General features: G+C 47.2%; 1 protein-coding gene across 1 annotated transcript in view; it reads right to left on the bottom strand.

Annotated features, from left to right (window-relative positions):
* Positions 1 to 7,205: 7,205 nt before the first annotated feature.
* The window catches only part of LOC120850881 (monocarboxylate transporter 9-like), a 7,564-nt gene continuing 516 nt past the window's right edge, over positions 7,206 to 14,253 (bottom strand). The window contains exons 2-3 of the mRNA XM_040223570.1: positions 8,093 to 8,935; positions 7,206 to 7,219 (exon numbers count right to left, since the gene is read on the bottom strand). Of these exons, the coding sequence (XP_040079504.1) occupies positions 7,206 to 7,219; positions 8,093 to 8,935 (857 nt within the window). The remainder of the gene's footprint in view (positions 7,220 to 8,092; positions 8,936 to 14,253) is intronic.

Genomic DNA, 14,253 nt, shown 5'->3' with positions numbered 1-14,253 from the left:
GTGTATAAATGTTTTTCAAGACGGATATTTTCAGAACTTATGGATACCAGGAGGCTCGTTTTGCTGTGTTCAAAGGTGACCAATTTCTTATTTATGACTCTCTTCTGTATTGTAAATGCAAGCAACTTTGAATATGAAGCTCCCATGCCCACTTCTTTTGGTGTACAAAACTTGTTTTTAGCCTCCCTAACTGTGTCGTTTCACAGACTCGGTAGTGTTGAAGTACATCAGCGTATGGGGCAACGCTCAGGTATTACGGTACTTTTTTTTTTTGCAAGTATAAAGTCTTACATTATGACAGTGCCAAGAAATATGTCACAGGTGTTTTTTCGACGTAGTAACCAGATAGGTTGCTTGCTGCAGAACAAGTACTATATTTGAACAGGCAGAATGCATTGAATTGCTGAACCTATGCAGGTTTATCACAGGTCTAAGAAAAGTTTGTCAAAATATGTGCAATACATTTTTGAAACCAGCACATCACAATTTTAGAACGTTATTACTTTTATGCTTGTCTGGCAATTCGCGTCCCGTTGCTGTTGCATCAGGTGTCCCTAAGGGTAGTGTACTCGGGCCTTTATTGTTTCTAATATATATCAATGACCTACCATCATCAATTAAATCGACAATTAGACTTTTCGCTGATGCTTGAGTTATTTACCGGAAAATTAATACACCTATAATGATCACAATATTGTCCACGACGATTTAGATACAATATCACCATGGTGTTCCCTATGGCAGATGAACATTAACACATGTAAATGCAAAGAAATACAAAATACTAACCCAGTACTTGTTACTTTCCCAACCACTAGAACAATCATTGTCGTACAAGTATTTGGGCGTGTATTTTACAGACTCATTATCATGGACTGAGCAAATAAAAAATAGCGCACTAAAAACACTTGGTTTGGGAAAAAAGCCATTTGTATGGGAAAATTCTTGTGTTCAATAAACACATGAATCATACAAGATATATAATAACCATATGAGAACTATATAAGACACATAAGAAACTTCATACAAGTTTCTTATATGTTTTTATATAGTTCTTATATGTTTCTATATAGTTCTTATATGTTTCTTATAGGGCTCTTATATATCTTGAATGATTTATATGTGTATTGGACACAGAAATTCCTCATACAAATGAGATTTTTCAGTAGGGATCTAGCTCCCCATCAAGACAAAACTACTCGCATAAAAAAAAATTTATCCTCCCAACATTAGAATATGCAAGCATAATTTGGAATCCACACCTAAGTTACCTAATCTCGAGGCTCGAATCTTCAGAATAAAGCAGCCAGATTTATATGTAGCGATTATTCATCCGAAACTAGTGTCGCCACTTTAAAAGCTAGCATAAGTCTTCCTAATCTAGAAAGAAGACAAAAAATAGCCCGATTGTGTTTTTTTCAAGATGTATATTACTCAGATTCCAATTTTCAATCTACTTAGTGTTGGGCTGCCTATTTCATATCATCCATATTAGATAATTCCTGCAAGATTGAACCATTTCAGTGCCATATACTTACACTTTCCTCTTTTTTTCCTTAGTACTTTGCAACACTGACTGGAACAAGCTACCGGACCATATTGTACCTGAGAGATATTATATTTCACTTAAAAAGAAGTGCATCAATTTGTGTAACTCAACCTTGATTTGTAAAACTGCATCATAACAATAACATCCTAATAAACGTGTTTTTTGTTTTGTGTGTGTGTGTGTGACATTTTTTGTTGGTGTCTATTTTTTATGTTTTGATTACTTTTTTGTCTTTTATTTATGAATCCTCCTGATCTATGCGTCTTTGGATGCTTTTCAGGTGAATAAAATTAAATGACATGAATGCCTCTACATCATTTATTCTATTAATTTAGTTCATTTTATCTGGTCCTACTACCTCGATTATTGCCATTTCATAGGGATTCTTTTTTTTTTTTATGCAACTCCCATGTGCTTAAGAAATAATTACACCACCCAGTTTATCGCTAAAAAAACACAGCTATCTCAAGATATCACTTTTTTTTTGTACTTCACTACAATAATTGTAGGTTATAATAATTTTCCTGCGTTCTAAATTTGGTTCTTTTAATCACTTGGCGTTCACAGCTCTCATGTTAGCTCATAAAAAATAAATAGTGCGAAAACCCTTGTATCTACGACGTCACTAGAGGCTTGTGCTGGCCTTCTCCTCTAGGTGTTGTTGGGTCTGCCAACGCAGGAACCGGGGGGATTGCTGGGCGATGATTCCGGCCCCGGGAGACGGCGCTCCAGCTGCGGGACCTCCGTGAGGGCGTGTTCGGCTCGGATTAGCCTCCGACGCTACTGACGGATAAACCGGCCAACCCCTTTTTGTGCCACTAAGCCGCCTAATGGAGGGTTCGTCACTGTCTCGGTCAACGTCGTCACCCGGGCGGACTAGGGTGCCTACATGTTTCCGCCGCTCCGGAAACATGTAGGCACCCTAGGGCGGACAGTGGACCCTTTGTTGTGGCCTCCTCGGCGCGGCTCATCTATAGTCAGTTACAGGTTAAGAAGGTAGCGGCAAATGCCCCTCAAAGGGAATCAGATATCCCTCCGCCACCTTTGCATCCAATAGCGTCCCACCGTTTCCGTGACGTCGCGGACAACGCGCGAGGAGGGTCTTGCCTTTCTGTACATATTTGCTTTATCTTTAGACTTTGACTTAGCATTGTGGAAGCCAGGAGAGGGAGATTAGAGTTCTCCCCCACCGACGGAAACAAATACGACTTTCGGGGCTTAGCTTCCCCCCCCCCGATGAATACAAAGGCTGCTTTCAGGGGCTCGGTTCCCTCTCCGATGAATAACAAAGGTCGCTTTCTTAAAAAGTGGGATCGGAGACAAGTGGGAATCCATTGAAGCGGAACAAGGAGCGTCTCCAGTGAACTCTTCTTTCGACTGCGGAGAGATTTGTAACGGGCGCATCACACTTGTGGGAGGAGCTTCTCCTACCTTCTTGACTTGTAACCGACTATAGGGAGAGAGTACTTTGGTGCCGGAAGGCGAAGCCCGGCCGCCGCTGCAGGGTGTGCGTGTGTGTGTGCGCGTGCTCGGAGGATAATTGGGGGCGGGGCCTGAACCTGACGTTTGTTGGCAGCTCGGCCACCATTGGCTGCCAGCCGCGAGGGTACCGAACAGCGACCCGATAAAAGGAGCAAACAGGAGGTCGCAAGTGTGCTCTCGGACGATGTAGATACTTTGTGTGTCGCGAGAGACCCTCCCGTCTCGTGATGTTCTTGCCGGGAGTTGGCCTGCTGTTCCTGTCTTGGCCTGGCCCTGCTTGAGGCTGCCTGGAGAAACACCTCGGTCCCAACACCCCGGAGCAAAGGGTCTATTAGCGGCGAGATATTTTGGTGGGGCCCTCCTATGGTTCCTCCTTGTGACGTCATTACCTTGCAAACAACAACTTCGATGGTGTTTGTAAATAGCATGGTGGAAGCTTGAAATCATTGCGGAACACTGCCAACTCTGTCAAAATTAAAGTTCTTTCATTCCTATTATTTCCGTCGATGATACATCCTTTTCTGACGTCATAGTCAGCGTTCGGCCAATCGTGGAAGGCCGACCACAGCGACGCTTTCGGTCGCGCACGTCGCCAATTGGCGGCGAGATGTTTTGGTGGCACCCTCCTATGGTTACCTTTCGTGACGTCATTACCTTGTGAACAACCCGTTTGAAGATGTTTGTAACGGGCATGGTGGAAGCTTGAAATCATGGCACTCACAAACCCACGCTGCCAACACCGTCGAAATTGAAGTTCTATTCCTCCTTTTCCCGTCGATGGGAAATTCTTTGCTGACGTCAAAGTCAGTATTCGGCCTATCGTGGAAGACCGATCACAGCGACGTTTTCGATCGCTCACGTCGCCAATAGTCGGCGACAGGTTAAGGACCCGGTCGACTATCCGCCTCGAGTGCGAGCTCTCTGCCTTTGATAACACTTCGTCGCACGCGCAGTCAAAGCCCGGCGGAGAGTGACGAGCGCGTGGCGGAGCATCTAGGTCCCGGTCACGGTGTAAGATACACTCTTTAGGTGAGGACACGGCGGGGCTGAACGCGGGGCGCGAGGAATCAGATAGTGTTCGTTCGACGGGCACCCGAAAGGCTGCATTATTCCGCGGCCACCGTGCCCGCGGCTGACAGTGTCGCCGGCGACCCAATGGCGAAACTGTCTGAGAGCGAAAACAATTATCTCTTTGCCATGACACCCCGGTACACTGTGGTCTTTCTGCACGAGCGACAACCTCGCTGGAGCTCTGCGCGTGTGGAGCATGAGGCGGCACGAGCCGTCTTTGCCGTGCCCACGGGTCGACAAGTCATCTGCCGGCGCCACTTGAAACCATAGTGAGAAAGAGAAAGAGAGAGAGTGAAAAGCGAACTTTATCTGCACTGCGCGAGGAGCGCGCTGTCCTCACCTGAAGAGTATTATCTTACACCGTGGTCACGGTGTAAGATACACTCTTTAGGTGAGGACACGGCGGGGCTGAACGCGCGGCGCGAGGAGTCAGATAGTGTTCGTTCGACGGGCATCCGACACCGCGGCCACCGTGCCCGCGGCTGACAGTGTCGCCGGCGGCCAAACGGCGAAACTGTGAGAGCGAAAAAAATTATCTCGTTGCCATGACACCCCAGTACACCGTGGTCTTTCTGGACGAGCGACAACCTCGCTGGAGCTCTGCGCGTGTGGATCATGAGGCGGCACGAGCCGTCTTTGCCGTGCCCACGGGTCGACGAGTCATCTGCCGGCGCCGCTTGAAACCATAGTGAGAGAGAGAAAGAGAGAGAGTGAAAAGCGAACTTTATCTGCACTGCGCGAGGAGCGCGCTGTCCTCACCTGAATAGTTTTATCTTACACCGTGATCTAGGTCCAACCTATCGCCGGCGATGTCTTATAGGATTTATTCGACTAGTCATTTTTCATCGCTGCAACCTTCCGAATCGGAGCTGGAAGATACGGGAGCGCTTCCAAATCCGAGCTAGAGGGACTGCGCGCCAGCCGAAAGCTCGGCCACTTTTCCGAGCGGCTCGAGTGCTGACACCGCTGACACGGAACCGGATAGCAAGGGCAACTTCCGCAACCGCTGCACTGCCATGGCGCAAGCCACCGCCCAAAACGAAGGGTTTAGCCCATGACCGGTTTAGCCAATACTTTTCATCCATCCAGCGGGCCCGCCGCATAACCGCACGCCCGCACGAGAAATGACACCATTCAATGCGGACGCCGGCTTCCGCTGCGGTCCCTGTCAAGCGTCGAGCACCTTTTGCACTCAGTGCGCACCAGAGCGGGATCTGTGCGGTATTCAAAGGCGGCGGCGTTTGACGCTAAGCTCTAAGCTTCTTGGCCGCATCGGCTTCTTTCTCGTTCAACTCAACAGCGGAAGGTTGCTGGAGTCACGTGACCGGTACTCTGGCACGCGCTTCCACCGCTCCGACTTACAATTTAGTGCGCCTCAGAGCGCTCGAGTCGGAGGACGGCGCGATTCGAAAATATGAGAGCGCTCTGAGAGAAACAACCGAAAATATTTTAGACCGCACAACTTGGACCAGTAAATGGGCATGGGCTTTTCAGGCTGCTCCAAGAGGCTGGAAATTGACCAGCCAAACATACCCATGTGTACATCGAGGGAGCTCGCATGCTCGGTAGTTCGGTCACCCAAGGACAACGCGCTAATTCACAACCCGTAAACGACTCTCTCAGGTGAAACTTGGGATGGAGAAGCGGTCGGAGAGTTCGCACGTTCACTGTTGGCGGCAGGGCCAATGCTCTTGCGACCGTTCTTAGGTGTAGAGGAGTCTTGGCGTTGAAACGGAGAAACGCAGGCGAGGTTTCTTCGCTCGCTGCAGACGACTGCCAGCCACAGCACGCCCAGAAAGTAGAGCATTCCGGCAAGGAAACGAAACATGTCGTTGTACGATCCAGTCCTATCCCGGAAGAACCCTGGGAGAAAAAGACAATCAGGTGCGACGATTTGATCAATGTCAAATACGGTGGGAAAGTACCCCTGATTCTTGCGCCCATACGTATAGACACCGAAAACTCAAGAAGTGCGGTGCGCCGCGGGTCCCGAGGAGCACTTCGTTATAGCTCCGCAGTTAATGATATTGCAGTATCAAGCCTGTTTCACACGGTGCGATTTTACTCGTGATTTCGCAGTTGCGACGCCGCTCGTGCGTGAGAAAAAAAAAAGTTGTGGTCCATGGATACAGCGGTGCTCAACGTCGCAGTGCGAAATCGCGAGCGAAAAACGCACCGTTTGAATCAGGTTTTAGCTGATAAGAATATAACGAAGAAAGAATCACGATGGAAGAAGAGGGAATAATTTAAGACGCCCTGCATTTGTTAATAAGCTGTTAGTGCTTATAAAGCTTAGGTTTATGTAAATAAAGAAAAGCATTCGCACTTTTGTTCCCCTTTAATCTTAGCCAATCACGCGTCTTGCTTGGCCACACATCGTCAACGGACGTACTTCGCGAGTTTTTGAAGTTGCCCGTTGGTCTGGAAAGCTCGTGCGCGCACTGGCGAGCGCAAAATATGACTAGCCCAGGGTGCTTTAGTGGGCGCACGGCTTGCGCTGGCGTCTCCTCAGCTACCGTTCTGGCGGCCTTCCTGCTGAGCGCCTACTTTCTGCAGCATATATTTCGCGCTACCGAATTTGTTCTTCTATGCAAGATGAAGTTGGAATAACCCAGAATGACCTTGGTGCGATGGCGTCACGTGCAAGTAGAGGCGTTGTAAGTTTTTGGGAGAAAGGGGGGTTGAGAGGGGGGGGGGGGGGGGTGCCTTCTTTACCCCTGTTTCGACGCCACTGCGTTCAGGCCATGTACATATTTTGTCAAATAGGCCGCAACGTCAAAATCAAGAAATATACATTATTTTTAAGGTGGAGACGTGCTTAAAATGATTGCGTCCCTTTTTGTGACTGTCGTCAGATCAATCACTCCAGGAACTCTAAAAATCAAAGCTAAACGATATAAATGTGCATTTTTTCCCAAGATAGTCGGTGTATACAACTGCTCTTGTAATCTTTTCGATGAAATTTTGTAACATTAAAAATCACTATACACAAAGAAAGGGTGCACATGTGCCAATGAAACATAGTAAAATCGCGTTCTCCTCAGTTACCCTGGTTTTACGAAAAAAGGGGGGGGGGGGGAGGGAGGGGGAGCTTATACAATGGTCAAGCAAGGTAGGCTGGAAATAAATAGGAATAAAAATAAACTGCTGAGATTTAATACCTTTAGCGACATTGTTTGCGTCGGTGCCCCTTTTGAATTAAGATCAACGGTGGCAACAAATTAAAAAGAAACCGGTCTTGTGGTTTGTGGGGTTGCCGGAAAATAGGGGTTCAATTTAAAGATTATCTTGGACACCTAGTCATTTCATGGCAAACAAATAATACTGTCATTGCTATTTCCTTTACAAGTCTTCGCGAGGTATCTAACCAAACCGAGTTTATGCTTCGAAGGGGGATGGGGTTCAGGCCCCTCGGAGAAGCGAGGACCTCTTCCCTTGTTGTTAAACAATGTTTTTTATTTTTTTTTTATTTTCAGATCTTGCGCATTTTATGATGTACACAAACCTAGATAGTCATAAGCTCGATAAGTGATGGGAGAGTTTACTTGAGGGTTATTGAACTGTCAACAGGGCATCGACATTTCAAAGATGACAATCGTAGAAACTAAGTTATTCAGTCGCTTAAGGGTGGTGACAGTTCGCATTGCTATTACTAATTGTCCAAAATATTGCTTTCCCTCTTCATTATTGACGTCTTTGTTTTATATGATAAGAAATAAAATGTATATTGAGCTTTCGGGTTTCACTGAGCACATAGTGCAATACAACGCGATCATGAGAACTCCGGGTTTTCCTATCTTTTTTTTCTTTCAGTTAACAAGCTTGTTATTAAAACTAGTAGTGTGTTGGAAAGAGTTCATTCAGGGCTCACACCTAACAGGTAATATGTGGAGTCCGCTAATGCCTTGTTTGAGTAAGATGGCGAAAGTGTCAATATGTTAATGCCAACTCTGTCGCGCAGTGAGCGTGCATTTACTTTTGCTGACTTACCAAGTATGAGAGGATTGCAGAGATGCAGCGGGGTCCTCACCACTCCGATGACGCCATACACCATTGATAATTTCTCCAAGCCGAAGTAGTCGACTGCCAAAACGTCGTGCATAACAGTCCCAGCACTGACAAGGATCGCAGCAAAAGCTTCAATAGCTGCAAGTGACCAGTAGGTAGTTGCATAAGGCGCAGACACCATGACGGAGGCCATGAGGAGTTGAATAAGCATCAGTAAAGTGCTGCGGCGAAGAAATCTTCTGTCGGCAAGTAGGGGAATGCAGAGGCGCCCAAGAATGTCCGTTAGGTTGAAGTACGATGCCAGCCAGACAGCGTCGTCCTCGGTCAGTCCCTTGTCCTGACAGAAGTCTATCATTGAAGACATGAACAGGATTTCGAATGCACTGGTCACCGCCGATGACAGGACGATCACGTAGAAGATCGGAGTGCAGAGCATGGAAGACAACGTCCAAGGGTATTCTGGCAACCTCTGAACGGGAGTCTTTATACGCTGGTGTTCTTGCTGGTGTATGATGAGTTCTGTGGTGCACCCGGAACTGGTCGTATGAATCGATGCCGTGGGTCCGCTTTGCTTTTCTCGCTTGCACCACTGGGGTTCTTTGAGCAGGTACGTCAGAGGCGTGATATTAATCGAGATGGCGCCCAAGATGAAGAAGCTCCAATGGAAACTGTAGGTATCTTTTAAGTACAGCAGAAATTGCGGAAAGAGGAATCCTGCCAGCGTTCTGCCCAATGACGTGATCCCCATGGCGATACCCCTATGCTTGTCGAAGTACATCATTGCAAAGTACTTCGTGGCTACAGTTATGATGCCGGAGCCAATACCTGTAAAGAAATAAAGTTTACCATATAGTTAGTGTTGCGAATAAATGTTGACTCATCTGTATTTGCATTTAACTAAATTATTTTTTTAATTTTCTGTTTAGTTCACATATGTGGTGTGCAGCAGGGAGTTCTCATTGTATTCTGCGTTGATTTTCCCTTCGCAATCAACAGAAAGGACCTAGCGGATGTCTAGTCAGAAGTAACGTTTCCTAATTTAAACTGTATCTGCGCGGGGGAGTTTATGAGTGGGTCCTGAAGTCGAGCACTTAAGGGACAAACGCACGATAAACTTGTGCCGTATACATTGCGCGCACTGCGGGAAAGTAGGTGGGTTGTTCAGTGCATAAAGTATTCGGGTACATCAAGTAATAATTAAAAGTATCGCTTGAAAAGTAAGTTAGCAAAGTAAAAATCAACTATATATATCAAACTTTAGACACTGGAGGTATGCCCGAGTAAGTTCGTTTTGGTCACATTGTTCTTCAGCTATCTCAAGGCATGCCTCGGAAGGAAAGTAAAGAGCGTAACCAGCACATTTTCATTTGATGCTCCTTTAGGACTCCCGTACGTCTTGTGGCACAATATAAATCACAAAAAGGTTGCCACGATTAAAAAGACAGTTTTAGTATAGCGTTGCTGGCTCTTACGTACGCAATACGCAATAGTATAGCGTACGCTAAAAACGGCCTGCTCGGACCGAATTTAGTTGTGCGTTACGTTTTCGAGTGAACACCGCGTATGATCTTGGTTAAATTTGCTAGAGGCCGTAGAGTTCCGCGTGCCGCTCATGATCTTGGTTAAATTTGCTAGAGCCATAGAATTCCGCGTGCTTATAGCGCAACCATGCTCCTGGAAAGAAATATTGAAAAAGAAAAAGTGTCCAATCGTTTTATTTCAGATTAAACCAAGCCACAGCTGCATCGTCAAGCGCGCTTTTCTGCGGGGTACAGAGGCTACGGGTACGAGTGCGTAGCCAAATTCGATCACGGAGCCTCCGTCAGTCGTCCCGTGGAAACGGCACCTTTTATCAATGCTATCGCGGAATTAAATTCATGACCCTGATGTCCAGTGCATAGGCAGCCGGCAACGGCCAGGCGGCGCCAGCAGGGTGAGAACGCACGGTTATACCCTATCTCGTTGTAACTTGGCAAACGGCGAACGATAAGCCCCACATTGCGTGCCGAAGGCTTCGAAATGCGCGACCTATACGAGCGCAACGCACACATATTAGAGCATGACGCGCCGAAAAGCCTGATACTACTTCGGAGTTGAGGCGCGCTCCGGTGTTACGCAGTCACGTTCCGATTGGCCCGCCAGGGCCGTCGCTTTCGTTCTACTGGCACGTTACGTGATCACGGCTTCCTGAGATACCCAGTATTTCTTGCTTCGGACACTAGGCTCAGTGGCGCCACCAGAGTAATAGATCACGTTTGAACAATGCAGCCGCCGCTCCCAGGGGTACCCAATATTTCTTGCTTCAGTCGCTAGATGGCGCCAACCCAAACAGCATTGCAGGTTGCCTATAGCGAGAACTTCGGCGATTTCTTTTAGAGTCGTTCGTTCGTCGGCGATGAACTGTGGGAATAGGCTTAGCGCTGAGCAAATCGCAGCGTCGACGCACACTGCGAGCGGCGAACATTTTCACTGTGCACTCCTTCAGCTGCAGGGCGATCTGATTCGACCGCGGCAGGTCCCAGAAAGAATCGCCGAGCTGAACACCACGCAATTTCACGTAACACAGAACCTCGAAAACACCACGTCGCCCTTGCTGCGCCAGTCGAGGCAACCGCCATCTTGAAATTGGCGCTCTCGTTGGGTCCGAGATCTCTCGAGAGCGTCCCGCAAGACCCGCAAGACAGCAACGCAAATCCCCAGCTTTGCGTGCGTACGCAATACGCTAGCCCTTCTATTGCGTTCTGCGCATGTGCACTCACGACCCGCAATCTCCTTGCGTACGGAAAGCTATAGCGTACGGTCCACTAACACTAGACAGTTTTAGTGGATCGTACGCCATAGCTTTGCGTACGCAAAGAACTTGCGGGTCGTGAGCCCGCATGCGCAGAACGCAATAGGAGGGCTAGCGTATTGCGTACGCACGCAACGCTAGGGATATTGCGTTGCGGGCTAGCGGGCTTTGCGGGAACCTCTCGAGAGATCTCGGGCCCAACGAGAGTGCCAGTTTCAAGATGGCGGTTACCTCGACTGGCGCAGCAAGGACGACGTGGTGTTCTCAAAGTTCAGTGTTACGTTAAATTGCGTGGTGTTCTGCTTGGCAATTCTTCCCGGGACCTACCGCGGTCGAATCAGATCGCCGTGCAGCTAAAGGAGTGCACTGTGAAAATGTTCACCACTCGCAATGTGCGTCAACGCTGCGATCTGCTCAACGTTAACCCTATTCGTACAGTTCATCGCCGACGGACGAATGATTCTTCAAGAAATTGCCGAAGTGGTCGCTATGCACCGGACATCAGCAGATCATGGATTTCATTGCGCGATAGCATTGATGAAAGGTGCCGTTTCCACGGGACGATTGACGGAGGCTCCGTGATCGAATTTGGCTACGCACTCGTGCTCGTAGCCTCCCTATACCCCGCAGAAAAGCGCGCTTGACGAGGCAGCTGCGGCTTGGTTTAATTGTAAATAAAAGATTAGACACGTTATCGTTTTCAATATTTCTTTTGAGAAGCACGCGTAATGCTACGGCTCGCGCAAATCTAACCAAGATCACGCGAGGTGTTCACTCGGAAACGTAACGCACAACTAAAATCGGTTCGAGCAGGTCATTTTTAGCGTACGCTATACTGTTGCGTATTGCGTACGTAAGAGCCAGCAACGCTATACTAAAACTGTCTACTGTCTAAAATTACGACTAGGCGTTATAGCTTCTGCAAAATTTAATCTGAGAAGATAATCTTCTGTAAGCTATCAAGCGTGATAAAGCCGCAGCCTCGCTGATAACACATCTTACAAAAGGGTCCGCAAACAATGTTAGAGGCGTCCTTCTCCCTTCCTTGTTTCTTCCTGTCGCCTTTTCTCGCACAAAATCCGTGTTTAGACATGTTCAAAGTCTACAGATGAGGGAAACATGCTTCTAAGATGCTCGAGGTGTTTCCGTAGATAATTTTGTTATCATATCTGCAGCGAACACCGTGTAGACAACGCGATTTCGGCGTACGTCTTTGAAAGCTAGTGGAGCAATGAAGTAGATAACGATGCACAATCGGTGACTGTGCATCGTTATCTACTCCATTGCTCCACTTATCTAATTCATTGCTCATGCTCAGTGATTTTGCGGTGCACCTACTCTTATGAATGGTAACAGAAAAAAAAAAAGTATATTTTTCACTTTAGGTGACTCTGCTAGCACTGCGGACACATCTCTCTCTCTTGCACCGAAGGTGGTGCAAATTTTGAAATATACCCGTCGTGTTCAGATATAATCTTAATATCATTCACAATATCCGTAAATGACAATCGCACGTTTGTATTCTGAGCCTGATCGCTGCATTTTTTGTCATAAAGGGCCCACTCTGGCAAGCGCCCGGAAAGCGGTTATTGGAGGGCACTTCACATTCGGCGCCATCGTGACGTAGTTCGTCTCGGAATAAGCAAAGCTGCGGCGAAGCTGGCGTCGTCAGGATGCCCTAGCCGTTCCAGCCACCGAAGCGGTCGAAGCGCGCCAACGATCGGGTCACCGCAACTAAACGCAAAGCAGCTTTTGTGTGAATTTTGAGTGACGAGTTAATCTTCTATAATCTTGTAGAGGGAGAATAGCGACGTTTGGGACACGCAAAAGAGGGTCCCGTTGAATGGGGACTTCCTCCTTCTCTTCTTCTCTTGTGCTGGCTGTAGATTCGTCGGAACGACGTCAGGTTCAAAGCATGTATAGTTCTAGGCGAGACAGTTATCGTCACTACCTATTAAGGTTTCTAGACAAGTATTACAAACGATTCTTTAGCGATATCCACCAGGTGTTCTTTGGAAATCGCTTAATTTGTTATAAAATATATTTCCGTGGCTTTTTTTTGACTAGATATAGGCGTTTCCGATGTGATACCGCCTCTTTGAACACGTATAGAGCAAAAAATAAGGGCTGACATTTCGTTGTAGTACCCCTCTAAAACGACGTTTATCAATGATACTCCTAATAAAGCTTTATTTGTTTCAGACAAGATTCTTCCTTACCAATGTGTTCTTACTATGAAAGCCGTAATACAAAATTTAACCAGTTCAACCACCGCTGCTTGAAGTCGCGCCTTCTGACGAAGAAAAAAGACAGGACATTTCGAGGGCGGTGGCCTCTTAATGAATTCGCCATAAGTGTAGTGTTTCGATCAAAGATTGCGGGCACTTCAAAATGCATAAAAAGCGAGTGGGCGGAAAAATGGCTGAGATGTCACCCCTCAAGCAAAAGCGCGCTCGTGTATGAGGGCACTCTACCGAGATCGATCACGTGAGGAGCAAACAGTCCAGCGCAGCCACCGATACGGTCGCTTCGCCAACGTTGCATTTGCCCTGCTTTTGCCTCCTTCTCCTCCTTTCCTGTTTTCCGTGCGCAGTGGCGCGAGCTGCGCCGCTATTCGCCGAGATCGATCATGTGAGGAGCAAAGAACATGTCGCTACGGCTACCCACGAAGGATGAACGCTCAACTCTGGCCCCCTATAGGGATGTGTATGCGGAAGTGAGCGCGTTGGAGATGAAATACAGAATATACGAAAGAGGATACACTTACAGGGACAAAAAAAAAAATGGTTGTGTGTATGTTTATACAACCTAGAACTTGGTCTGCCTCAACGGGCGACGTGTCTCCCGGCTGTAGGTGAGCAATTTAGCCAGTGCAGTATACAACCGCTAGCCTGAGGTCTTTAACATGCATCACGCAGTAGTGATACACGACCGCACGCCGGTACGATGCTCATCCAGATCGAAACGGGCAGGGGTGGAAATTGAACCCAAGATCTCTGGGTTCTGCAGCGCGAGCCTTACAGGGACAGAGGACAACACAAAGTGTGTGTTGTCCTCTGTTCCCGGAAGTGTATTTTCTTTCGTGTCTTCTGTATCCAGTAGGAAGCTTATGCAGGAAGCCTATGCACATCGTCTATTGAATTGTAATGGCTATATGGCAAAACAAAAAAATATTTTCTGTCAAATCTTGAATTTATTTTTAAATAAATATTTTAATTACTTTAGTTACAATTTTGAAACCGCATAAGATCTCATATAGAATTGTATAATTGATAGCACCGAATTCTGTGATGCGCAGGCGCCATTCCATCATGATTAGAGAGTCTTGTGTTCTTGAATGTTTTTTTTGCGG

Source organism: Ixodes scapularis, unplaced genomic scaffold (genome assembly GCF_016920785.2).
Source record: "Ixodes scapularis isolate PalLabHiFi unplaced genomic scaffold, ASM1692078v2 PGA_scaffold1__304_contigs__length_218370807, whole genome shotgun sequence".
NCBI classification, from domain to species: domain Eukaryota; kingdom Metazoa; phylum Arthropoda; class Arachnida; order Ixodida; family Ixodidae; genus Ixodes; species Ixodes scapularis.
Note: the sequence above shows the minus strand (reverse complement) of the source record. Positions and strands in the feature narration are given on the sequence as shown.